This window comes from Peromyscus californicus, unplaced genomic scaffold, assembly GCF_007827085.1.
Source record: "Peromyscus californicus insignis strain IS unplaced genomic scaffold, ASM782708v3 Scaffold_6__1_contigs__length_162567912, whole genome shotgun sequence".
NCBI classification, from domain to species: domain Eukaryota; kingdom Metazoa; phylum Chordata; class Mammalia; order Rodentia; family Cricetidae; genus Peromyscus; species Peromyscus californicus.
In genome coordinates, this window is record NW_026294584.1 from 125829382 (window position 1) to 125854492 (window position 25111).

Sequence of the window (25111 nt, forward strand, 5' to 3'; positions counted from 1 at the left end):
CCTACCATTCCATATTCCATAGTCACTTATTAGCTACCACATAATAATTCTTACATTGCTGTGTTATGTTAGTGTTTTAAGCACTCTTTTTATTCTTTGAAAATTTCATACATGTATACAATGTATTTTTGTCATATTTACTCCCCAGTTCCTGCCTCCCTCCAACTTTCTCCTCATTTTCTCATCTCCACCTCCTGGGCTGTTAAAGTTTTAAAAGATAGGTTTCAAGAGTGTTTTCCTTTAAAATATTTAGATACTTCTTATTTTTTTTAAACTGTGGCATTTTTAACTTGTTTTAGACTAGACTCCACAATAGTTTTATGTACATTCAAGAAACCAGTCTGAAATATAGGATCTGTAGACACCTTAAGAAAAAAAAAACTTGGTTACTGTTGACTCTTTCCAGTTTTACTCTTCTTTCAGCAAGTTGAGGACTCAAATATCAACCAACATAAGTTATCATCCCTCATACCCAATTCATTGATCTAACAAAGAGGATCAACTACTTTGATATTTAGAAGTATTTTTCTGACACTCAAATTTAAGGAAAATCAGAATATTCATCCAACACAGTCCATACCAGTTGACCTAATAAGGTTGATCAACCGCTTGAACAATTTATGGTCAATTCTAGCCCTACAACTAAAGGCAATTTCATAATTCAGTTTTATACCCCTGAATCTAATTGAACTGATACAACAGTTTATCCTTGGTTGTAGAAACCGTGAGGTGAATCAATTATTTGAATGGAGTCCTATCCCTGCCCACCCTTAATGAAGGAAGTCAAGTTCAGATGTTTACCTCAGAGAGAAATCTGACCTAGCCTATCAGTTTATCTTGATTCACTTTCTGTACTTAATCTTGGCATTTGCCTTCAAACTTTAGCACAAACTTATTGAGACTTCAGCAAACAGTTGAATGGCAGAACATAACCTGAAACCACATGAATGATGATGGGGCAAGACTGGAAGACCAAACAGTATCTGTGTTCTGTTTGAAACCTTGTGATATCTTCTGTCTGAGGGTAGAAGCTGGTTTTAGGCATTCATACTGGCCAGATCTTTAGAAGCAAAACCAAGATATCCTGGTCATGGTTAAAATTTGGAGTTTTTGCCTTACCATTGTATCTGCTTTGCCTAGGAACATTGCTTTTCTCTTTCTTTATTTCTTTTTTTCTTATCACTCATGAGAATCAAATTCTTCATGCCATGGAGCCATGCTTATAGCTAGCTTTTTCTTCTCAAGATTAGGATAGCATGCGACCCCATTGTTCTTTACTGCATGGCTCCATGATGCTTCCTGAGGTGGGAATTCAAGTTTAATGACACCTGAAATAGTGCCAATAGCTCAGACTGACATCTCAGTCCACCTAACAGTCCACATCAATCCACAACCTACCTTACCCAGAGGGGTCTCTTCTTGTCCATTAAAACATCTGATTCTGGCAACATTATATGATACTGACCTCATGTAATGAGTTAAACCTTAACCTACTTGCTCTTGAAGGATCTTATGTAGATGGCTTCATAGCTTTCTTCAGGATCTTTGGAATTCCTTAATAAAACCATTTGAGCCTATATCTTTCTCTCATGAAGGTATTGCTAAAACATCAAATTGCTGTTTATAATTTATATAGGATCATGTAGATGATCTGGGATTATTCAGATGATCAGTTTTTCATTCAGCTCTTATAATTTGTGTTATTTCCAAGAAATCTTCTATTTCCTTGATGTTTCTGTGTTTAAAAGTACAAAAGTTCATTACATCCATGGACAGAATGCATAATGTGTTAGAATTCCTAGCCACTCCCCCAGTTACATGACCTCGTGTACACTGTCCAGTAGCCAGGCAAGATGCTTAGTCATCACAGGGCTTTACATCCTACATAATCTGTGCACTGCATGATCACGTAATCTGTGTGCAGCATGGTCACACAATCTACATGCATGAGTTGCATAGCTATGTAAACCCATTTATGCATGTATGTGTGTGTGGAAACCTATAAAAGCAGGTTCCACCTATTCCTTTCCTCTCTTCCTGCACAGTCATTCCATAGGACTATGCATACCCCTTCTATTCCCTTCCCTTAATAAACTCTTATGGTGGGTTTCGTTGTGCCTTGTGGCTTCTCTCACCTGGTAAACAGTGCTGCTTAATAAATAACTTTGCAATGCTTAATAAATAATAAAATGCTATTTCTATTTTATCCCTCATATTGTCTTTGTGATTTCCCTCCTTGGTCATCCTAGCTCAAGATTTATCAATTTTTAATGACCGTTTCAATAATGGTATTTTTACTCTATTTTTCTCTGTTGTTTCTCTACTTCAAATCTATTGATTTTTGCTTTAATTTTTTTTTATCATATCTCTGCTTTCTTGGTGTTTACTCACCTGTTCTCTCTTTAGGAGCAGAGTTTGCCTATGTTAATTCTTTCTTGCTTTCTAGTATAAATACGTTTTCCACCTAACTACTATTTTAGCTATTATCCATTAATTTCAATGTACTATAGTTTTAAGTCCTCTCAAAGTACTTAACTTTTTGCATACTTTTTATTTGACTCAGGGGTAATTGGACAAGTCTGATTTTGAATTTTTAAATATCTGGATCTTCCTATGACTTTTGTTATTGATGTCCACTTTGTTAAGATCTGAGAATATACTTTGTATGGTTTCTGTGAGCTTTCATTTTCTTTTTCTTTAAGGCCAAGATATGGTTTCTGTTAATGAACCTTTCAGTTGTACTTGAAAGAAGTATCTACTCTTGTTGTATGTATGGTTCTAGAAATTTCAGCTAGATTGATTAACCTGATTGCAGCATTGTAGGGCATATGTATATTGAAGAGTATTACAGGTGTTTCTTGAGAGCTGAAATTGGAAAATGGTTTAGCATAACACTAATACCAACTGAGTCTAAAGTTCAGTGGAGTCTTAATTTCAGATCAGAGATTATGCTTTTCTGTGTTTGTGGAATGTAAACAGAAGTTTCTGTCCTGCTGTCCAGTTCCCAAATAATTACTCAGAGGCTTAATATTATTTATAAGTGCTTGGCTGGTAGCTCAGGCTTATTACTAACTAACTCTTACACTTAAATTAACCCATAATTCTTATCTATGTTTAGCCATATGACATGGTACCTTTTCTCGGTATGACATTCTCATATTGCTTCCTCTGATTCTGGTTGGTGATTCTTGACTCTGCCCTTCCTCTTTCCAGAATTCTCCTAGTCTGGCTTTCCTGCCTAACTTTCTGCCCAGCTACTGGCCTGTCCGCTTTTTATTAGACTAATTCGAGTGACAAATCTTTACAATATATAAGAGGATTATTCCACAGTAGTGGAAGCCTATTTATACCCATACATGCCCATGTTCAAAGTGTAAGAAAGCTTGTTTTTTGTCTTCCCAGTGCATGACAGGAAGATCTAGGTGGTTTTTTCATTACCGCTTAAGTGTTCTGTCCCTGGGATGGTCTTCATATTTATTTTTTCTACAAATATATTCTCTCCTTCTTTTCTCTTCACTCCCCTGTCTGAAAGTGTATCTTGTAAAATGCGATATTCAGGAGTGATGACTAAGCAATAGTTGGAATAAGATAAGATCCATCATTTGTTCAGTAAACTGCCCCCACCCCCAGTTCTCCTCCAGACATTCATTAAAATCGATTGGGGTCATGAAGACTCTCAGAAGCATGGAGTAAAAAATCTATTTAATCCTCCTGTTCCCTAACACAAAGCAGGGGACATTAGTTACTATAATATATTGATTTCTGGGAAGATAGCACGGAATATTTGAAACATATTTTCAGCGGCTTGACCAGGCATATGTGATCTACACAGTTTTGTTTGTAATAGCCAGTGTTCTTGTTGGCTCCTTTGCTTCTCATTTTATTTCTTTGGAGCTGATCTTTAAACACTGAGAGTCATGTATTGTTGGAGAAAAAAAACTGTCTGGGAATTCAAGTTCAGAAAATTCTCAGGCATAAATATGAAAACTAGTTGCTTCAGTGTCTATTACATGAACGTAACACATGACATATATTGTAAAGACCTCCATCCGCAACATTTTGTCTGTCACCCTTTACCTACTTCCTCAAAGTTAATACCACTAGCTTTCTTGGGAAGTATTAGTTTTCAAAATGCATTACAAAGAGTGAGGCTGTGCTTTACTGCATGGTTTGCAAAAATAGTTCAAGAATAAGCATGATGTCTTATGCCTTCCTGAAACAAAGGCATCCCTAAGAAAGTGCTATAGACTCAGTATCAACTGTCCCCCCCACTATCTTCCCTGTTTTTTTCGATATCTCTGTTGGGACTTTATTGACACTCTGCTTTCTTTTCTTAAACAGGTGGGCTCTGCATTGCCCAGTCCGTGAGAATCCCCCAAGAGCGCAAAGACAGGACCATTGACTTTGATAGAATTATCAAACAGCTCTTGGACACCCCCAACTCCAGGGCCGTCGTGATTTTTGCCAACGATGAGGATATAAAGTAAGGATGACTGGTGAACCTCATTCCTATGCATGTCACAGCTTTAGGAGGCAGAAGGATGAGGATGCTGGCAAGGAGAGGAGAAAAAAGTCAGATCAGAGCTGTAATTACAAGGTGGTAAATTCTTTTGTGCTTGCTGTCCCACACAGTTTGTCAGCCACAAAAGCAGTAGCACCTTGCTCTCCTGTAGTTTCATTTCTGTTAAAAACAAAATGTATCGAATAATTGGTAGAAAGAAAAAGTACTAGGCCTCTGAAAAGTTGTATTAAGAAAAATAGTTCTAAATATCGCAGGCTTTTATCCCAAGAGCGGTGTTTGTTAGTGCAAAAGGTTTATAATTCTGCCTTCACTGCTCAGAATTTGAACTGAGAATACCAACTGTTAGATGTCTACATTCCACACCTGCCTATTCCTTTCTGCACTGATTTCCTGCACTGAAAACTTGTCTTTAACTTCCCTTTTTGCCTAGCTACTTGCATTTGCAGCCATACCATGCAGAGTTACCCTTTGAATCTCTTCTAAAATGCCCCCTGCTTCCATTTCTGAACACCATAACCCAGTCTAGAATCTTTATTTTTTTAATTTAATTTTACATATCAGCCATGGATTCCCCTGTCCTCCCTCCTCCCACCCCTCAGCCTTATCCCCCTATTCCACCCCCATTCCCACTTCCTCCAAGGCAAGGTCTCCCCTGGGGATTCAGCTCAGCCTGGTAGATTCAGTTGAGGCAGGTCCAGTCCTCTCCTCCCTACACCTAGAGTCTTTATTTTTGTCTTTTTAAAAATAAATAGTAATTTGCATCTAACTGAAAACGCTAAAAATTTTTTCTAACAGTGTCCAAAACACCAAATAAGAAGTCTTGCACCCTGTATACTAGCTAGCAAGTTCTCCCTTGTGGGGAGCAGGGCTCCTGGCTTGTCAGTCTCTGATGTGTCATTCTGGAAACATTCTGTACTATGCTCCTGATCCATTTTTAAGTACCTGTACATGTACTGCATGTGCCTGCTCTTGACCTAGCATGCTTTAGTGTTTTATAACAGAGAGTGTTGTTTATCAGTGCTTGTGGATCTGTGCAGTTTTTTAATCTATATGCATAATTTTATTTTACCTGTGTACTCTGCAGTTTATTTAACTTCTCCCTTGTGGATTGACAATTACATTTTTCACCACAGAATTTCAAAGTTATAAAAAAAATACAATAGCAAACTTCCTATACAGAAATATGTGTGCTGAACTATAAATATGGGAAATATGTACTAATAATACATAATATAATAAGTGATATGTAAATATATCGGACTAATATATCATACCTACAGTGAACATAGAATTTTACATGTCCTCTTTTAAAATTTAATCATAGATTCATTATTTTGCATGCTCTAGATGTGTTTAGATTCTAACATTTTATAAGGTAGATTCTAGAAAGATCTGTCCTTTCCTTAAAAAGGCCATCAATACAATCATCTAGAAATGTGTTAGTTTATACTTCCCTTGTGTGGAACAGTTATGTTTTGAATCTTTACCATGTATCTTAAAATTCTGTATTATTGAATTTGAAAGTGAATTATTGTTACTGTGTAAGATTGAAGGGTTCAGACCATGATAATTTCTTCCATGAGATTTTCTAAGGTCTTTTTCAGCAATTTTCCTTCCCTCTCCCTGCTCCATGGGTCCTACCCAACAGCCCTCCCAAGCATCCCACTGTGAAGGCCTTGATCACAAGTGAGGTCACAAAACCATTACCTGGAAAGTGGAATTTGAGAATATTTTCACTACATAAATCATCACTCTGTCCTTGAATAGGTTTCTATCCCTAGTTCCCATTTTCTTTACATCTCAGTTGTTCCATAAGTCAAATGAAAGTCTTTTAAAGTGCTCCTGTGTGGAGGTTTCCTAGTCTAATTTAACCCTACACACTCCATGTTATATACACTGCTGGCCAGGAAGCCATTACTGTTCCCTCCTTTGTAGGTATTTCTATCGTTTCTGGTGTATTTCAAGGAAAATACCTCTGACCAGAGTATTTCTGGAAAAATCTTTTCATAATACTTTAATTTTTTGACTTATGCCCATGGCATCCTGTGTTGTTGTTGTTGTTTAATGGTTGAATGTTGTCGAATGAGTCTGTATTGTCCATTGTCTGTAGCCATCATTACACCAGATGACTTTTGAATGGTGTTTTTAACCTTATTATCAGTACTGATACTAACAGAATAGGTGGTTCTCAATCAATGCCATTGAATGAATGAATAAAATTCTGAGTCTAGTGCTCAAGTGCTTAATGATATGTAGAAGCTTTATTCCCCGGGACTTTGTGGTTGGTATTTTTGTTCACTTGCTTGTTCTCCCTCCCTCCCCCTCCTCCCTTCCTCCCAACTCCAGGGTTTTACTTTATAATCCCAGCTGGCCTCTAACTCATGATCCTCCTGCCTCATCCTCTGGTTGCTAGGATTGCAGGTTTAGGGATAAAACAGGGTTAAGTCTTGGTTCAAGTTTTATCATTTTAAGCCTTACATATACCACATATGCAGTTGTCAAGCTAAACGTTTGGTATGGGTGCTTCTTGCACATGTCTTTGCTCATGGCATTGTTTTGCTGAACTTGGTGTATCTCAAGTTCCCTTTCATATATGCACTTCTGTGGGAAAATGTTTTGGATGGCCATTAAATGCATTATTTCTCTCCTGGCACAATGCTGTTTGCATCACTCTTGGGTTGTTTTATTCCCCTTTGTGTTTTAGTCACTTGTGAGGTTTTGGTTTCATTATATTGGTCTTTGGGCTCCAGTTTCCCCCTAATGTTATTAACATCCTTGTCAACCATTTTATGTCTTTTCTTGTCTACTTTATACATTCACTAACATGTGATACATTAGTAATGTATGTCTGTGTTGAGATTTTAAAATTGTTTTTTTTTTTTTTTTGGTTTTTCGAGACAGGGTTTCTCTGTGTAGCTTTGCGCCTTTCCTGGGACTCACTTGGTAGCCCAGGCTGGCCTCGAACTCACAGAGATCCGCCTGGCTCTGCCTCCCGAGTGCTGGGATTAAAGGCGTGCGCCACTGTAGTCTTCTGAATAAGATTATAATACTTTTGTCCTGTAGTGTATGGCGTATATTTTGGGTAGAAAATGTACATAATCTCCTCATAAAGTATGTGTATTTTTGTAATGGAGCTACTTTCTATATTGAATATTATTCTATATTGCAATTTATGTGTTAGCATCTTGGTTTCTGAGCACAGTGATAAAAATCTGGTGCATATGTTTCTTCTAGAATATGATCTTCAAAGCAGAACCATCTGAAGATTACAGAATCCCCACAATGTTGATTCTTTTCGCAAAAACTATACATTGGAGATGGAAATTTTTGATATTTCCTGCAACATTAACTTCCGATACTTTGAAAACAGGAATAAGATGGCATTAATATCTCAGTTTTGAAGGGATGCTAAATGCTGAATCAGTCATGGGTATTGATAATTTGAATTTCAAGGAAGAACAAAATGTGTCTTCAAAATATAACTCTGCACATGAAAGTAACATGTGCCCATTGTAAATCTCATAGGAAATAAGTAACAGTTTCTTTAAAATAAGAGTACTGTAAATTTTACTCCCCCACAACTCTGTAGAAAAATTAAAAGTCAAAGTAAATGATTACAAAAAATAATTAAAATTATCTCTTATAAAAACTCTAACCTCTCTATACACAGACAGCCTCTAGTTAATCACAGTTTAATGTTTACAAGGAACTTGTTCATGTACTGCAGCTTTCTCCTGCAGTACAGAGATTGCACAAACTCTACCTAAACCTTTGTGACTCATATTAGAATTTAATCACTGTCTGAACTTTGAGTAAGTGCTCATTTATTTATATGTGTCTGGTCTTAACCTGTTTTCTTGGCTTCCTCTAACTTTCCCATCTCTGCCAGATGTCCTCATCTCTCCAAATGTGAATGGCTCACTGGGCACATGTGAAAATTCTCTTTGCATTGGAATTCATTATGTGTTAAATATTATAATTCTGAATTAAAATATTTTCTCAGACTTTTTGTTATTACATTATTATTCTCATATTTTGTTCCCCTTTGTCTCTTAAGAAATTAATCTGATTTCTCTGGGATTTTTCTGAATTTCTCTCAACTTTATAGGATATTTTTGTTATTTCCAGTTAGTACTTTTGTAAAATGTTTTGTTTCTCTATTTTTGCAACAGTTTAGGTTTTTTTAATTCACCAATTCATCTTCTCAATTCAACAGTTGATTGGTAAATAATTAATAAACTATAGAAGTGATCTCTGGAATTGTCTTATTAGCAATAGTTAAAAGCCACTGTTAAAAATAATATTATTTTTTCTACACATTTCTTCAGGAAATCTTGACTGTGTGTAATCTTACTTTTATTTTAACATTCTTATGTATAACATTTAGTTTTGTTTTCTTACTTTCTTTTCTCAAAAGTAACTGCATTTTTTCATTTTTAATACACAAGTTCTTATTTATGTTCTTAGTTTTTCCCTTATCTTGCTATTGGTTATCTTTACACACCTTAGCTAAGTGAATTTGTTACTTTGTCCTTCCTCCTGTAACATCTGTTCTCCACTCCATGGTGGTGTCCTTTTCCTTGCTAGTTTTTTCTTTTTCACTGGGGTCTTCTGTACCTATGGAGATTTGGGGTAGGTACTTGCCTGCTCTAGACATGGACTTATCAATTGATGGGAGTCTCAGCAGGTATAGAATTGGCTATTGTATTAAGTGATTCCTTCCTGTCAAATTTGTAGATCTTTTTGAAAGGGGTAGATAAAAAAAAAAACAGAATAATTTTTTCTTCTAATATGTTTGTTTTTGAAGCAAATGTCTACTCCCTTTAAGTAGCCTTATCTCTCAGTATTTAATACACGGTTACGTACCTATTCCTACCCACTCCTTTCCTCACTTCACACAAAAATTTCTCCTCTGCTTTTTGTTGCTCAGATGTCACATTGTTAGGGAACAATTTCTTATGATTTTATTAGAAAATTACCAGTCTGTTTTTTTTTTTTTTGGTTCAGGAGAGAGAAAATGTGATCTGAGTTTTCACTGTCCCATATGTTATTTTTAAACACATCTTTATTGATTTACTTATGAACTTATGTGGTACCTGAAATCTGAAAGTCCTGAGTGATGAGAATTTCTGTGTGTATGTGTGTATGTGGGTTTGTATATGTGGGTATAGTTGTTTGTGGATGTGTGTGTATGTATGGAAGTGTGTATATGTGTGTGGATATACGTATGCATGTGCATGTGTTCTCATATTTTACCTCTTGTCAACATCCCAATATTGATAACTTTCTCACTAATATCATTTTTTCCCTTTCATACTTTTACTCTTGCTGCTTTTGATATTTGCAAACTGTATCCATTTATAAGCATAGAAAATGAACTTTTATGTTGAAAGTAGAATTATGCTTATTTTAATAAATGACTGGAGAACTATGATCTATATTGACATAGTATTTCCTAGAAGTGAGATTTACTACATATTACCGCTCCATCTGAAGTCCAATGTTGCAAAATGAAGTAAAACAAGACTTGATTTGGCCATTTTGAGAAAGGCATTTAGAATCTTTTTCTAAGTTGTGCTTTCACAATTTCTAATACATGTGAATATGTATCTCCAGTTTATTACATGTTTATATCTCCTTTACCTTTGAATTCTAACATCTTTCCCTTGTTTCCCTCAAAGGGCATTGACTTTTTTGTTATGAGTTTATGAATTTCTTTACATATGCAGTATACAAATCCCTATCATAGCCTTTGCTACTGCTTGCTTGTGTTCTGAGACTGCAGAGCTTCTTTTGATTCTACTTGAGTTTGAAGATGCCTGTGTTCAGTTTGTAAACCTATATGCTCTCTTGTGTTCCTTTCCATAGGCAGATCCTTGCAGCAGCCAAAAGAGCTGACCAAGTGGGCCATTTTCTCTGGGTGGGGTCAGACAGCTGGGGATCCAAAATCAACCCACTGCATCAGCATGAAGATATCGCAGAAGGAGCCATCACCATCCAGCCTAAGAGAGCAACTGTGGAAGGTATGTGCTTTGTCAGCAGTGAAGCATGTGGAGAGGGGGCTATGTGCTGTTAGGTGACCCAAACTGAGGTCTTTGGGGAGCTTCATGTTTGTACAGGATTCAGAGAGTGTGTTTTCCAGAGTGGAGTGATGGAGTGCAAATGAAGCTGTACACCTGGTCTGTTCCCTTTGTTGACAAGCCTCTTTTGTAGAGATTATATTATTTTATGGTAATGTTGCAATTAACATAGATTCTTTTCTCACTCTGAAGAGCTTTCTGAGAAGAGATCATCACCATTACTAAGAACTGAAACAATGACACATCCAAGTGTCTGTGCAACAACACTGCATTTTTAGAGAGAATATTTTCCCTTTGTAATTTACCCTGTGCATCTTAGCATAACAAGCATAAGGATAGCATTCCTGTTACCTCTTGTGATCCCTCCTGAGGCTGTGAGTGAGTCAGGGACATGACCCTTTGCAGATACCAGCATTACCTACCTTTCTCAGTATCCCCTTGCTTTCTTACATTTATGCCACCTCCCTTTTTTATTTTTCCTTCTTTGCTATTAAAAAGACTTTGAGGGCAGGCATTAATAGGAAGTGATGTTACTTGCTGTTCCCATACTCTAACTGAATATATTGGTTTAAATTAATTCTTTCTTTAATGTGCATAAAAAGGTCCTGTCTAAATGGAAACACTATGTGAAGAAAAACAAACTCCTCTGCTGATAACCTGCTTTCTGTTTCCTTTTTGGTGAATTGTGTCTCCAAAGATTTTTTCAAGTGTGCTTTGCACATCGCTCTGAACTCCATCCTTTTACCAAGGGAACCAAATATTTGCACTTCTTTCTATTCCAATATAATTAATTATTCTCTCCAGAAGACTACAGGGTCTGTATAGATTTTTCTGAAACAAATCAGGTTGTGCCTCTATCTGTCACTGGTCTTTTTCTATGTTATCTTGAGGAGATAACAATCCTCTGGGTCACTTCTGTGTTTTCCTTGGGAGGCTTTGAGTTAATTTATTCCCCTAAAACATGCCCAGAGCCAATCGCCAATCTTACAAAACAGGTCACCGAATTTACAGATGTGCTGCAATAATAACAGATAGGATTTTTAATGGTCTCTATTCCTCTTCACTTAAAAATGTATGCATTTGTTCTGTGCTACAAGTCAAATAAACAGACTATGGGGGATCTCATATCCTGTCTCTCAGAGCATCCAGATTTGGATGAAACAGTCAGAAAGAAGCTAATGAGAGCAGACTATGGAAACTGGTCTGTGCTCTGGAGTAGTAAGTAAAGCAGGTTGAGTAGATGTTATCCTATAAGTACGACACAATGCTTGAGAGGACTTCTTATTGGAGGTTATGTAGTAACTGATGGCTGAGAGCTAACTGGGTGGACAGTGAGGAGTGAGGGATGTGGACTAAAGAACAAAGGGGCAAACACAGTGAGGTAGTTGCCTAATGACTCCTGAAGTAATTCTACACCCCCACCTTACTGAAATCATCACATTCTGCTCAACATTTTCCTGTTTACAAGATACTAGGAAGACTCTCTGCTCCCCTGGAGTCTAGTCATGATCATACTATTTGGTTGACTAACTTCTATTGACCCTTAGGTATTTCCTTGAATATTAATTTGGCATGGAAGTTCTCTGCACTCATTGCTTCTGCTTCACTGTAAGAAATACCTGTGGTAACATAAAGGGAGTGGGCTTATTACATTTCATGGATTTGGAGGCTTCAGTCAGGGTTTGATTGTTTCCTTTGTTCTTGATTTGAGATGAGAACATTATGGTGGAAGTATGGGGTAAATAACACTTGTTATTAGGCAAATGAAAGATAAGCATGCCTGGTATCCTGAAGTTCTCTTTATGGGCATACTTACAGTGACCTTCAATCTTCTCTATAGGCATTACTTATTGACTTTTTTTTTTTTTTTGGTCATTTTTAAAGAACATCCCCCCTGAGGTCCAAATCTCCACTATCTAGACCTTTGGGGGTTAGGTTGTTTGAATGAAAATGATTCTTCAGAGCTCATTTGAATACTTGGTCCCCACATGGTGGAAACGTTTAGGAGGTATGGCCTCATGGGAGACAGTTTGTCATTAAGGGTAGACTTTGAGGTTTCAAAATCTTAGGCTTTTCCCAGTTACCTCTCTACCTCCTGCTTATGGATCAAGATGTAAGCTCTCAGCTACTGCTCCAGCACCATGCCTGTCTGCCTGTTGCCATGCTTCCCAATATGGTGGTCATGGACTCACCCTCTGAAATTGTAAGTCTCAAATAAACTCTTTCTGTAAGTTGCCTTGGTCATGATGCCTTAGGATGGCAATACAAAGGAGGCCTAGATGAGAGAGGACATTAAAGACATAAACTATGCATTGTCTTTTGCTGTTATCACACTTGATAAAGTCTAAGTTGTCTTGCTGTGATGATTGATCTTGACTGTCAGCTTGCATGGATTTGGAATCACAATGGACACATCCCTCTGTGTATGTCTGTGAGGGATTTTTATAGTGTTGGATAAAGGGTGGAAAGATCCATGCTGAATGTGGGTAGCTCAACCTACCCTGTAGCTGGGGACCCAAAGTTCATCAAAAAGGAGAAAGCAAGCTGAGCAACAGCATTTGTCTTCCTTTGCTTCCTAACTGTGGATATATTGCCACCATGTTTCTACTACCATGCCTTCTACTACCATGAAATTCAGTCCTTCATATGTGAGAAAAACTTGCATGGACACCATTTCTAGTACCTCACAGGGTACTATTGTATCTGATAGGTACCTTTGGAACTCTTGTGTGTAGCTCTTTCCCTGGGAATTGTGAGAAATTGACAACAATTTAAATTATTATCTGCCTTTGTGGATTAGGAATCACAGACCACATAAGGGTCTGACACAAAATATGGCTGAATGGAAAACTGGGATTAGAACATAAAATGTCCTGTCTAGAAAGGAGATTGTGCTAGATGTTAAAAGTGACTATGGCATCAGAGCATGGAGTCAGCTGTGAACAGGGTGAGCTAGAATGCTCACCCCGGTGACTTTGTGGAACAGTGAATGGGGTGTTGTGTCTGGGGTAAGGAGAAGTAAGAGATTCTTGAGCCTTAGTTGAGTACTTTCTTCCTAAGCCCTAGTTGTCACATAGATATGATGACTATATTTCATGGCTACTAACCATATGGGAATTATATTTTAGCAAATTGCTAATTATTAATGGGGTTTTATAAACACTTGAAAGAAAAAAATGTTTTCTGTATATATCAGACCAAAAAGAGGCTTATGAACTTCTTAAAAGCAAAAAGAACGCATCAAACAAAATCTTATAGGGGCTGGGGAGATTGCTCAATGAATAAAACACTTGCCACTCAAGTGTGATGACCAGAACTTTGATCCCTAGAACCCCATAAATGGTAGACAGTCCTGGCTAGATCCTGTAATCCCAGAACTTTAGAGGCAGCAGGGCAAGGCTCTGGAGATTCAATGAGAGATCCTGACTCAATAATAAAAATAGAGAGGAACCCAGAAAGGTGCCTGGCATCATTTTCAGGACTCCACACATATCCACACATGCATGTGTACCTACACATTAGCCCATAAACATGCATATTGCCCCCACATACCCATGCAAAAATCGTTTCTCAAGACAATAAAATAGAGAAGAAATGTTGCTAAAAATGACATTCCAACATGATAGAACAGTGGTAATTTCTAAAAATCTCTATGGCTCCCTCCAAAGAAATGTGAAGATTTTCACAGTGCCATGAGGAAAATGCCAAAGCTTCTCTCTAGGGATACTATCATTGTATATTATTACAAAAAAGAACTAAACTGCTTCACTTTCACAGCAGATAGAACAATAAAATTGAGGATAGGCATTCAAAATGCCATTCCTAAGAAAGGGGGATGGGGATGAGTTCAACTACACTGCTGAATGTGAGTAAAGTTATGTAGGGTCTAAACTCAGAAGACAAGTAGAACACATTTTATAAAGACAAATAAGGATTCCATTCTCCAGCATATTATATATGTTTGTTTTGTCCCTCCTACTAGTCCTATGCTTGCTAAATTCTCTATATCATATTATATTGGGCAAGGATATCTTGCAAACATTCATAGTATACTCCTGTATCTTTGGGATATATGTTAGGTTGCAAAGAAATGAATTAATCAGCCACATCTTTACCTTTTAGGTTCATATTTTCTTTTTCATTTTTTATTCATTTTACATACCAACCACAGATCCCCTCTTTTCCCTCCTCTTGACTCCCCCAGTCTTCCCCCAACCCCAGCCTATCTGCCATTCCATCCTCAATAAGGCCTCCCGTGGGGAGTCAGCAGAGCCTGGTACATTCAATTGAGGCAGGTTCAAAGACCCTCCCCCTGCATCAAGGCTATGCAAGGTGTCCTGCCATAGGTACTGGGCTCCAAAAGGCAAGTTCATGGACCAGTGATGAATCCTGATCCTACTGCTAGGGGCCCCTTAAACAAATCAAGCTACATAACTATCTTGCTTATGCAGAGGGTCTAGTCCAGTCCCATGGAGGCTCCACAGCTGTTGGTCTAAAGTTCATGAGTTCTCACTAGCTTGGCTTGGTCGTCTCTGTAGATTTCCCCATCATGATCTTGATGTCCCTTGCTCATAGAATCCCTCTTCTCTCTCTTCGACTGGACTTCTGGAACTTGGTCTGGTGCTTAGCTGTGGATCTCTGCATCTGCTTCCATCCGTTACTGGATGAAGGCTCTATGATGACAGTTAGGGTATTCATTGATCTGATTACTGGAATAAGCCAGTTCAGGCACCCTCTCTACTATTGCTAGTAGTCTAAACTGGGGTCATCCTTGTGGATTCCTGGGAACTTCCATAGTACTAGATTTCTCCCTATCCTCATGATGTCTCCCTCTCTCCTAGGATCTCTTTAATTGCTTTCCCACTCTATCCCTGTTCCAGCTCAATTTTCAATGCATTTTGCCAACATCTGAATCTGAGCCTTTGGCTGACATTGGTGTGTGTGTGTGTGTGTGTGTGTGTGTGTGTGTGTGTGTGTGTGTGTAGGGCATGCATCTTTGTGTGAATGTCTTCTTCAATCACTTCTCTACCTTATTTCTTGAGAAAGAGCCTCTTGCTAAAGCTGGAGTTCTTCGTTTCAGCTGGGTTGATTATTCATAGAACTCCAAGGATCAACTTACCTCCTCCACAATGTCCTAGGACTAGAGGCACATGCTTCCATCACTTCTGACTTTCACTTAGATATTGGAGATCTAACCTCAGGTCCTTGTGCTTGTACAGGTAATACTTTACCCACCTCATGGAACGTCTCCCCAGTCATGCATGATGTATACATGAACATAAAAATCTATTTTGGATCAACATGCCTGCCTCTGTGACATCAGCTTTGATCCCCTCTTGTCCCTCTGTATTTGTTCTCCATTTACAGAGAAGCCTTGGTGTGTTTTAGCTAAGGATACCATTTTTTTTTCCTTTCTATTCATGGTGACAGAATCTGAGCGATGGAAGGATCAGCTATGGCTGGGCTACCTGCCCAGCATTCCTGACAAATCTAGAGAACTTCACCATTATTTGGCAGTAGTTCTTTAGCTCTTGAGCCAAGATATTCCTATAATTTTCAGTTTCTGTATGTTTTCAGAAGAGCCCACGCATGCCTTCATTTTGCTGACATGTATGTGGCTCCGTTAGCTAAGATGCACAGCAATTCTCTGACCCCAACAATTTGTACAAGAAAAGTATGTTCACACTGCCTTCAGCTCTTCACCTCCAAACTGCCCTGCTTCTCTAAAGCAGGCTGGCCTAGGCATCCTCTTATGAAAGCCAAAATGAGTCCTGAATCACTGCCGTTTTTGCTTCTAACATAGACAATAGCCCTGAGAAATAAGTACAAGAAGGTCTTATTTCAAATCAACTTCTAATGGCTCCTACAAGTGGTGATATTTTTCCAGTGAGTTTTACATCTGAGATATGTGAAGGATCAGACAATAAACCTACAAACAAATAAATAAATAAATACCCAAGCAAATCCACTCAACCTTTGGACCCAATGTAGAAAAAACTGCCTTTGGAAAAAAAAGTATCTCATGATTTTTAGTCAAGATTAAGTTGATTTTTGCTTTTCATGAAACCAGAAAGTTTGAAGCTATAACAATCTAAAAAAATAGTCTTGACTCTTGTGTCCTGTTTAGTTATGATGACTTCATCCATGTGTAATTGCCTGGACCTTTGCTCAATGAGAGAAGATATAACAAGCATCAGCAACCACAAATATTGAAAGGACCACAGTCCACAGTGTTTGATTTGTTTTGTTTTCTTTTGTTTTTTACTTTATTTGAAGAATTTCATACAATGTATTTTGACCATATTTGCCTACCTTCTCCCTAATTCTTTCAGATCCACTTCATTTCCTGACTCACTGAACTTTGTGAATGCCCCCCCACCATCCACCCATGGAGTCCAATCAACTTGTGATGTCCATATACACTTAGATGTGTGGACTTCCACTAGAGCATGGTTAACCTACCAGGGGTTGCACACTTGAAGAAAACTGACTCTCCCTCTTACAGTGGCCATCAGTTGCCAATACCTGCTTGGCTCTTGGTGGGTCTTTGTGCCTAAGTCTCCTTCCTTGTTAGGGTCTAGTCTGCCCTGAGATCTTATGCATGCTCACAACCACTGTAAGCACATATGTGCAGCTGCTCTTTTGTATGCAGCAGACACTGTTTCCTTTGTCATCATCCACCATCTCTAGCTCTTAAACTCTTGTGTCTCCTATTCTGCAATGATCCCTGCTGTTTATTTTAGCAATATGTTGGTTATTGACCTATAACCTCATTTAATACGAGAGCAATGACATTCTGCAAGTTCATTAACATAGCCACTTTTTTCATTAAAGTCTTCTGTAAACATTGATGTTACAGGCTCAAAAAGTATATAAACCAGGAACATAAATATTGAGATATAGCATGCAACAAGGCAGATACAGTCACACATCTAACATGATGATCACAGATGACAGAGAAGAATAAAAATGAAAAAAATCTTTTAGCAGGAAAACTAGTCTAATACCATTCCTTAAAGATGAGTATATTTAGTCAGGGCTCTCTAGAGAAAGAACATCAAGGGAATGAATATGTATCATAAAGGAGATTTATTAGTTCATATTACATGATAATTTTGAATCATTGGTTCAGCAATGATTGTGTATATACTAGAGAGGCTGAGAGTCCAATAGCAGCTCAACCTGAATGCCTTAATAGTCCCAATCCTATGCAGAATGCCTAAAAGATTATTGGAGAACCACTAGTTTTCATTTTGCCTTGGAAAACATAAGAGGTTGAACTGTGATGGTAGTGAAGAATGTCAATAGCACCAGGAACAACTAAACTGAGCAGGATGGATGCATTCACCAGCAAGGGACAAAGGTAGACTGAACAGAACAAAATCAAGAACTTTCCCCCTGCACCTCCTCTTATCTGGGCTATAGCAGAAATGTGCAACCTGCTCTGAGAGAGGGTCTTCAACCTTAGTTAATCCTTCCAGGAAATGTTCTTACAGACACATCTGAGCCATCTCTCTTAGCTGATTACAGAACCAGTCAAACTGACAAGCAAGATTAGTCATCACAAACTATCACGTGAGTCAAGGAATATGCTGCTTTACATGGAAAATTGCCCGTGTGCACAAAAAGTAGTGATACTATTCTCTGTAACATTAGACTGATTTTGCCTCTGAAGTCCTATCAGTGTGGACAAATATTGCAAAAACCTAAGAGGAACTATACACTGGGGTTCATTTATTATCATATATTTTACTTATTATTTGATATATATAATATACATATGCTATATACAAAATTTATAATATTTATATGTATGGGGAAAGAGAGAAAGCCCCAATATTGTCTACTGTATATAAACAGAAGCATTTTTCTCAAGGTAAGAAGGAAAAGGAAAAAGAAATCACAGAATAGTGAAGTTCTAAGAACATAGGAGAAACCTCATCCAACTACTGAGGGATCTGGATGCAGAGATCCATGACTAGGCCCTGGGTGGATCTCTGGGAGTCCAATCAACGAGAATGAGGAGGGTTTATATGAGCGAGAATTGTTGAGACCAAGGTTGGATAAAGCACAGGGACAAATAGCCAAATGAATGGAAACACATGAACTATGAACCAATGGCTGAGGGGTCCCCACTGGATCAGGCCCTCCGAATGGGTGAGACAGTTGATTGGCTTGATCTGTTTGGGAGGCATCCAGGCAGTGGGACCAGATCTTGTGCTCATTGCATGAGTTGGCTGTTTGAAACCTGGGGCCTATGCAGGATTGTTTGGCTTGGCCTGGGAGGAGGGGACTAGACCTACCTGGACTGAGTCTACCAGGTTGACCTCAGTCTGTGGGGAAGGCTTTGCCCTGGAGGAGATGGGAATGGGGGGGGGGCATTGGGGGGAAGGTGAGGGGGACGGGAGGGGGGAGAACAAGGGAATCCGTGACCGATATGTAGAACTGAATTGTATTGCAAAATAAATTAAAATAAATTTTTAAAAAAAATAAAAAAAATAAAAAAAAATAAAACTACATGGTACTTAAACATATTTGATAAAAATGTTACAAAAATATGAATTTGTAATATTTTGGGGAAATTTAATATTTTGAAGTTACTTTCTTTAATCCTATGGTATTAAATGTGTGTCTTCAGACTCAAAAAAAAAAAAAGAACATAGGTGATACATTAAATGGAAAAAATGAGAATACTGATCTTGGTTTTGTTCAAATAGAGGTTTAGTGGAAGAAATGACAAACTTACAGAAGTTTGAAAAGTAAGCAATTGGGCACAGGGCCATGAAATTGAAAATCTGAAACAGATTCTAATGCTGGGAATGTTGAGGCAAGAGGACAGCTAATTTGAATCCAGACTGAGTTACAGAGTAAAGTAGAGTCTTAATGAAAACAGCAACAATAACAAAAACTGAAGGTAAAATGAAGAGGTATCCAAAGTGAATAAGGGTGTCCTGGAAACAAAAACATCTCTGCGTATTGAAATTCATTGCTTCCTAGGCATCCATCCCCAGTACAAATATTACCTAAACTATCATAAACTCTTCTGCTCAAGACATCAGTCATGTGATCCCTAGCAGACACAACAATGGATTTTAAGTCGCAATTTCATTAATTCTTTGTGCATTCTGTACAATGTGTTTTAAACATATTCACTCCCCACTCTTTGCCTTAACTCTTCACTGATCCTCTCCATTTCCCCACTCCCCCAACTTTATGTCCTCTTTTTAAAAAGTAAGTTTAATAATCCATTGACTCCAATTGGTTCTGACCATATAATCATGGATGAGGGGCTATCCCCTGGGGTATAGTAGATCTATCAGGCCACACACCCTTAGAGAAAACTGACTCCCTCCCCACAAAGCCAACTGTCTAATACTCATCATTTATTGATAGGGCCTGTTTCCCACTACGTTATAAGCCATTGACTGTCTTGATTTGTGCAGGCAGACACATCTGCTGTGTTGTCATGAGTTCCGTGCTCTTGATAAGAAGACATTGCTTCACTCTGGTCCTCTCTGACCTCTCGGCTCTTACGGTCTTTCTGCTCCTCCTTTGTGATGGTCCCTGAGCCTTGGGGAGAGGTGTGATATAGATGTCCCTTTTGCAACTGATCATTCCTCTTACACTTATGCTCTGTGCTTTGAATGTTGTGAGTGTCTTCACCACCATCTATCGAAATGAGAAACTTCTCTGATGAGGTCTGGAAGTTACACTAATCTAAGTAAAGAGAGTTAAGAGGACAGTTGGAGACCATATACAATTAGCTAAACAACAGTAGAATCATTTAGGAGAGTATTGACTGGTTCATTGCCTGCAAAAAAAAAAGACCCACAATGACTGAAAGTACTGAATACATCCCCCACTTTCTTAGCACTGGGCCCATCCAAGAGATGACAAAGTCCCTGTAAGCAGCCAAAAGGTTTGGGTTTACAGATCAGTAAGTAGACTGCTTTCCTACCATAGTAAACTGGGTCTGGTGGCTCATACCTGAAATCCCAGAACACGAGAAATAGAGATAGTAGACTCAAGAGTCCAAGGTCATCCTTGGCTACACAAAGAGTTCAAAGCAATATTGAGCTACATGAGACCCCACCTAGCATTTAAAAATAAGGAAAAAGAAGATTGCTCTTTTGAGTTGAAACTGAACAAAAAGATGTGATTACTAATGTTTATTAAAGCCAAATACAAATATAAAAGTAAAGCAAATGTGAGAGTTTAAAGGAGCATTAAGTTGTCCAAGTGGATGGCAGGGAGAAAAGCCATTTATAAACTTTGGGAGGTTGAAAGGACTTCTTTAATGTTCTTTAACACAAACTGATTGCTTCTTAATCTCTCCTCATTTGGAAAAGGGAGAAAAAAACACTTATAAATGAAGAAATGGATATTTTTCAGGCTCACTGTGTTCGTGATATTAGGTCTGTTCTGTAGGTTAATTGGAACGTTAAAGATAAAGCAACCCTTTCTGTAACTCTAAAGGCACTGTTCAAGAGTTTCCAAAGCCTATCTGTACTGTGCTATTTCTTACTTGATATAGAAAATTATTTTGCCTTGATTCTGTGCTTTAACTTCCTTTTACCAAATTCTGGGATAATAGGCAAGCATTGTTGTACCCCTGTTCCCTTATTAGCAAGCCTTTACCTACTACTGCAATTTACATAAAAGCCAGGAGATTCATTAATTTATCATGGCTAAAACAAACACTGACATAATCCACACTAGATTCAATGTCATGTAGATATGTACTTTGATTAAAGACCCTATGCTTCAATTTTTTAAACTATATTTTATTTATCGTGTGTGTGTGTGTGTGTGTGTGTGTGTGTGTGTGTGTGATAGTGTGACATGCATGTGTTACAGATCAGGTGTGGTGGCCAGAGGACACCCTATGGGAATCATTCTCTCATTCTAACATGCAAAGCTTGAGGATGGAATTCAGGTTATCAGATCATATGTTTTATATCCTGCTGGCTTTGATTTCTGCTGAGTTGTAATTTGAATAAATTAGGCATGCACATCTTCAATATGATACCCAAAAAATTTTAACATATGTACATATTAAGGTAGCTGCCACATAAATTGAGATAATATATTTGTATCACACCACATGGAAATTTTTACTGTCTCCTTGTACCAATTCTACCATCTTTAAGAAAATTAATACTACCTCCCTTATGAACATTCACACTACCATTTTTGTTTTATTTTGTTTCCTGAGACAGGGTTATGCTAGGTACCTCTGACTAGCCCAGCATGCACTAAATATTTAGCACAGGCTGACCTTAAACTCATGTGAACCTCCTGCTTACCTTTTCTATGCTGAGATCATAAGCATCTACCTGTGTGCCATGCTATATGGAATCATACCTTTATCATACACCACACATGTCTTGCCTTTTGCTGTTCTTTTTAATGCCATAGAATCATGTTGAATGCAATCATGTATGTTTCTGAAAGGAAAAAAAGATATTTGTTTTACTCAGTCTAATATTTAGGAACCAAGTCCTCACTCTTGTACATTAGAGTGATTTATTCCATTGGGCAATACTCTACAATGTATTTATCCTTTGATAAATCATAATTTGTTAGCTTGTGAATAGTCTGCAGATATACTTCCTGATACATCCCATTTCAAGTCAAAAGATAATATCAATGCATAAATATCTCAGTTATTTTTTGCATTACTCTTTTGGGGGAAAAGCAGGTTTTACTGGTAAATTTCACATTCTCCCACATTTTCCAATCAATGTACCATATGACAATTGTATACAAGTGCTTTTCTCCATCTTCTTGGTAGAGGCCTCTCTCTGTGAGCTTTTATTACAAACATGAAGGAAAATGGTAAGAACACATGGAAGGCAATGAGAAATCAAAATTATGTAGAAAGGTGGAGCTAAAGAGGGCAAGCAAGGAAAGGATGAGTTAAGATCATGGTTGGCACAGCACTTTAGGAGCCCAGGGCTGGCATGCTGGCTCAGTAGTTAAGAGCTCTTCCTGTTCTTGCAGATGACTTGGGTTCATTTCCTAGCACTCCCATGGTGTCTCACAATAATCTGTAACTTCAGTTCAAGGTTATCCAATACCCTTTTCTGGCTCTATGGGCATCAGGCTGACACATGGTATGCATACATACATGTATGAGAGCATTCAGATAGATAAAATTTTAAAAATGTTCATAGGAATACTTCTAATGGTAATACTAATAACCTATATGCCTAGATGAGTTCTCTGTGTATAATTCCACCCATATACTTGATAGTCTCTTGTCTGTTATATACTCTTAACAATATACATTCACTGAAAAGTTCAGTTACTTGACAAGTTTGACAGCTTTCAAAATCATCCTGTGACCAATCCTCTCAAATAATTAATCACATAATTTTTCCCCTTAGGAAACAGATAATCCCTTAATTATTTATAATCTCTGTTGTTTTTTTCAGTTCTTATACAACAAATCAAAATAGAACCAAATTCCCCATTATCTATTTCCAGGTTTAACACTCCTAGGTTTCCAGCAGTTACACTTTTAAATCAAATATGAGTTTGCCAAAAGCCCATCATGTTGACACTGACATTTAGAGAAATAATCTATTCAAACTTTTAAAAGTTAAATTGCAAAATTCTGTCTCATTTATAGAAATAAAAGTGACAAACAAGGAAAAATCATAAAAGCCATACGAAGCACAGCATGCTTGGGACTCACTTTGGGTTACATGGGGTGTTCCTGGACATGCTATTGCTCTTCACTGATTAATTCAGGTACCAGTATCATCCCTACAGGTGCTGGTGTCCTGTGCTGTGGCTCAGTTATATCCAGACCCCATATGGCAGTGTTAATGTGAATGACTTCTAGCAAATTATTATGTGACTTCAAGAAAAGTCCAAGCATATTCAGAAATAGTCAATAGTAAAAGGATTCTTTGGAGCAGCTGTGTTAATATTTCATATAGGGACTGTGTACAATGTTTTCCTTCTTTCCTTACCAATAGAGGAATTCGAGAATTGCTGTTTCCAGTGGGGAAGTTCGAAGTGAGCTTCTGTTAGACACATGACAGGAATTGTACAGTCCATGTCAGAAGCAGAAACTATTTTGATCCAGTTCATAGATTAAAAAAATAAATGTTTAGGTTCAGTTACATGCTGAAGTTTACATAAGATGGTTATCTCCTGAAACCAGGATTTTATCATAGAATCTACCTGGTTCCTAACACTGTTTTCATTGCTACTCCCTACAGTCTATTTAGGGGAGAGGAGATTTAGTCTACAAACTTCATCTCAAAAAAAAAAAAAAAATACAGCTTGGTGAGGTGACTGATTGTCAAAAAGGCACCATTTTTAGGGGGTCTCCATTTCTTACAGGGTCCTTCAGAAGTAGAATCTAAGTCATAGGTTTCCATGCATGTCTTATGAAGGGAAACATCACTGGAACAAAAGGAATGAACAGAGCAGAACTTTTGAAGATTGTCCATGAGCAATGCTGCCTGTACTTGTGGAAATGGATGGGTCAGGAATCAATTCAGAGACTCAGTCACTACAAAACCAGGAGGAATAGTCTGTAGTCAATCAGCTGTAGGCTCTGTATAAAGATGGGCTGTAAATAATGTCTGAGCCAGAAACGGTTCATAAGAAAAAAGAGGGGAGTGCTAAGTCAGAGTATCTATGCTTTAGTCTGAGTGGAGGGGCATAGTGGCCACTTTTCTTTTGCACTGAGGGGTGCATCTCCACAGACTCCAGGCTATAAAACCCTCAAGAGCACTGATAAATTATCAGGATCTTAAGTCTTTCTGCCTTTCCTACTGTGTGGTATACCCTGCCATGCAAAGATATCCATGGAATTTAGCCACTAATTGGCCAGTACGTCTCATAAACATGTCATCAGGGGGCTATCAGATGGCTCATGCAGGCAAAGAAATGTGTGGTACAGGCCTGGTGACCTGAGTTTGAGACCTAGAAGCCATGTAAAGGTGGAAGGAGAGACCTGACTATACTATAAGTTGCCATCTGACCTACGAATACAGGGCAGTGCTAATGCATAGTGGTATAATGTAGTTCCTGATAGGTGGAAACAAACTTACTTTATAATGTTTTCTTTCTGATGTTTTAGGGGAGAAACCTATTTGTCAGATTAAATTAGCTATATACCATGTGCAGCAGCATATTATGATCTATACCATAGAAGATGTACCACTGGGGTCAAGAGCTAGAATTTGAGCTTCAGTTTGGCAAATTTGTAGCTGCCCAATATCATATGTATGAATAAGCTGATTTTGTAAGGACCAAGCTGGCAAAATAAAAATGTGTGTATGATGGTGCACTACTTTTGCTGCAATCTTCAAAGGCAGCATTGTGAAATACATGGGCTATTTCTCTCACTTCTTAGTTTTCAGGGGTTGAAGGCTGTGTGTTTAGTTTGTTTATGAATGTATCTTGTTAATAAAGAAGCACTCATCTAAGGTCTTAGAGTGAGAAACACCAGCAAGAGCCATACCTGAGTATGCATTTTGTCACATTA

General features: G+C 37.9%; 1 protein-coding gene across 12 annotated transcripts in view; it reads left to right on the forward strand.

Annotated features, from left to right (window-relative positions):
• Positions 1 to 25111, forward strand: part of Grm7 (glutamate metabotropic receptor 7) — a 930315-nt gene that overhangs the window by 487331 nt on the left and 417873 nt on the right. For all 12 annotated transcript variants that reach the window (XR_008214661.1, XR_008214659.1, XR_008214660.1 and 9 more), the window contains exons 3-4: positions 4342 to 4483; positions 10391 to 10545. Coding sequence is in view for 9 of the 12 variants with exons in the window: in XM_052722188.1 (XP_052578148.1) it covers positions 4342 to 4483; positions 10391 to 10545 (297 nt within the window). In the remaining 3 variants the exon portion in view is untranslated. The remainder of the gene's footprint in view (positions 1 to 4341; positions 4484 to 10390; positions 10546 to 25111) is intronic.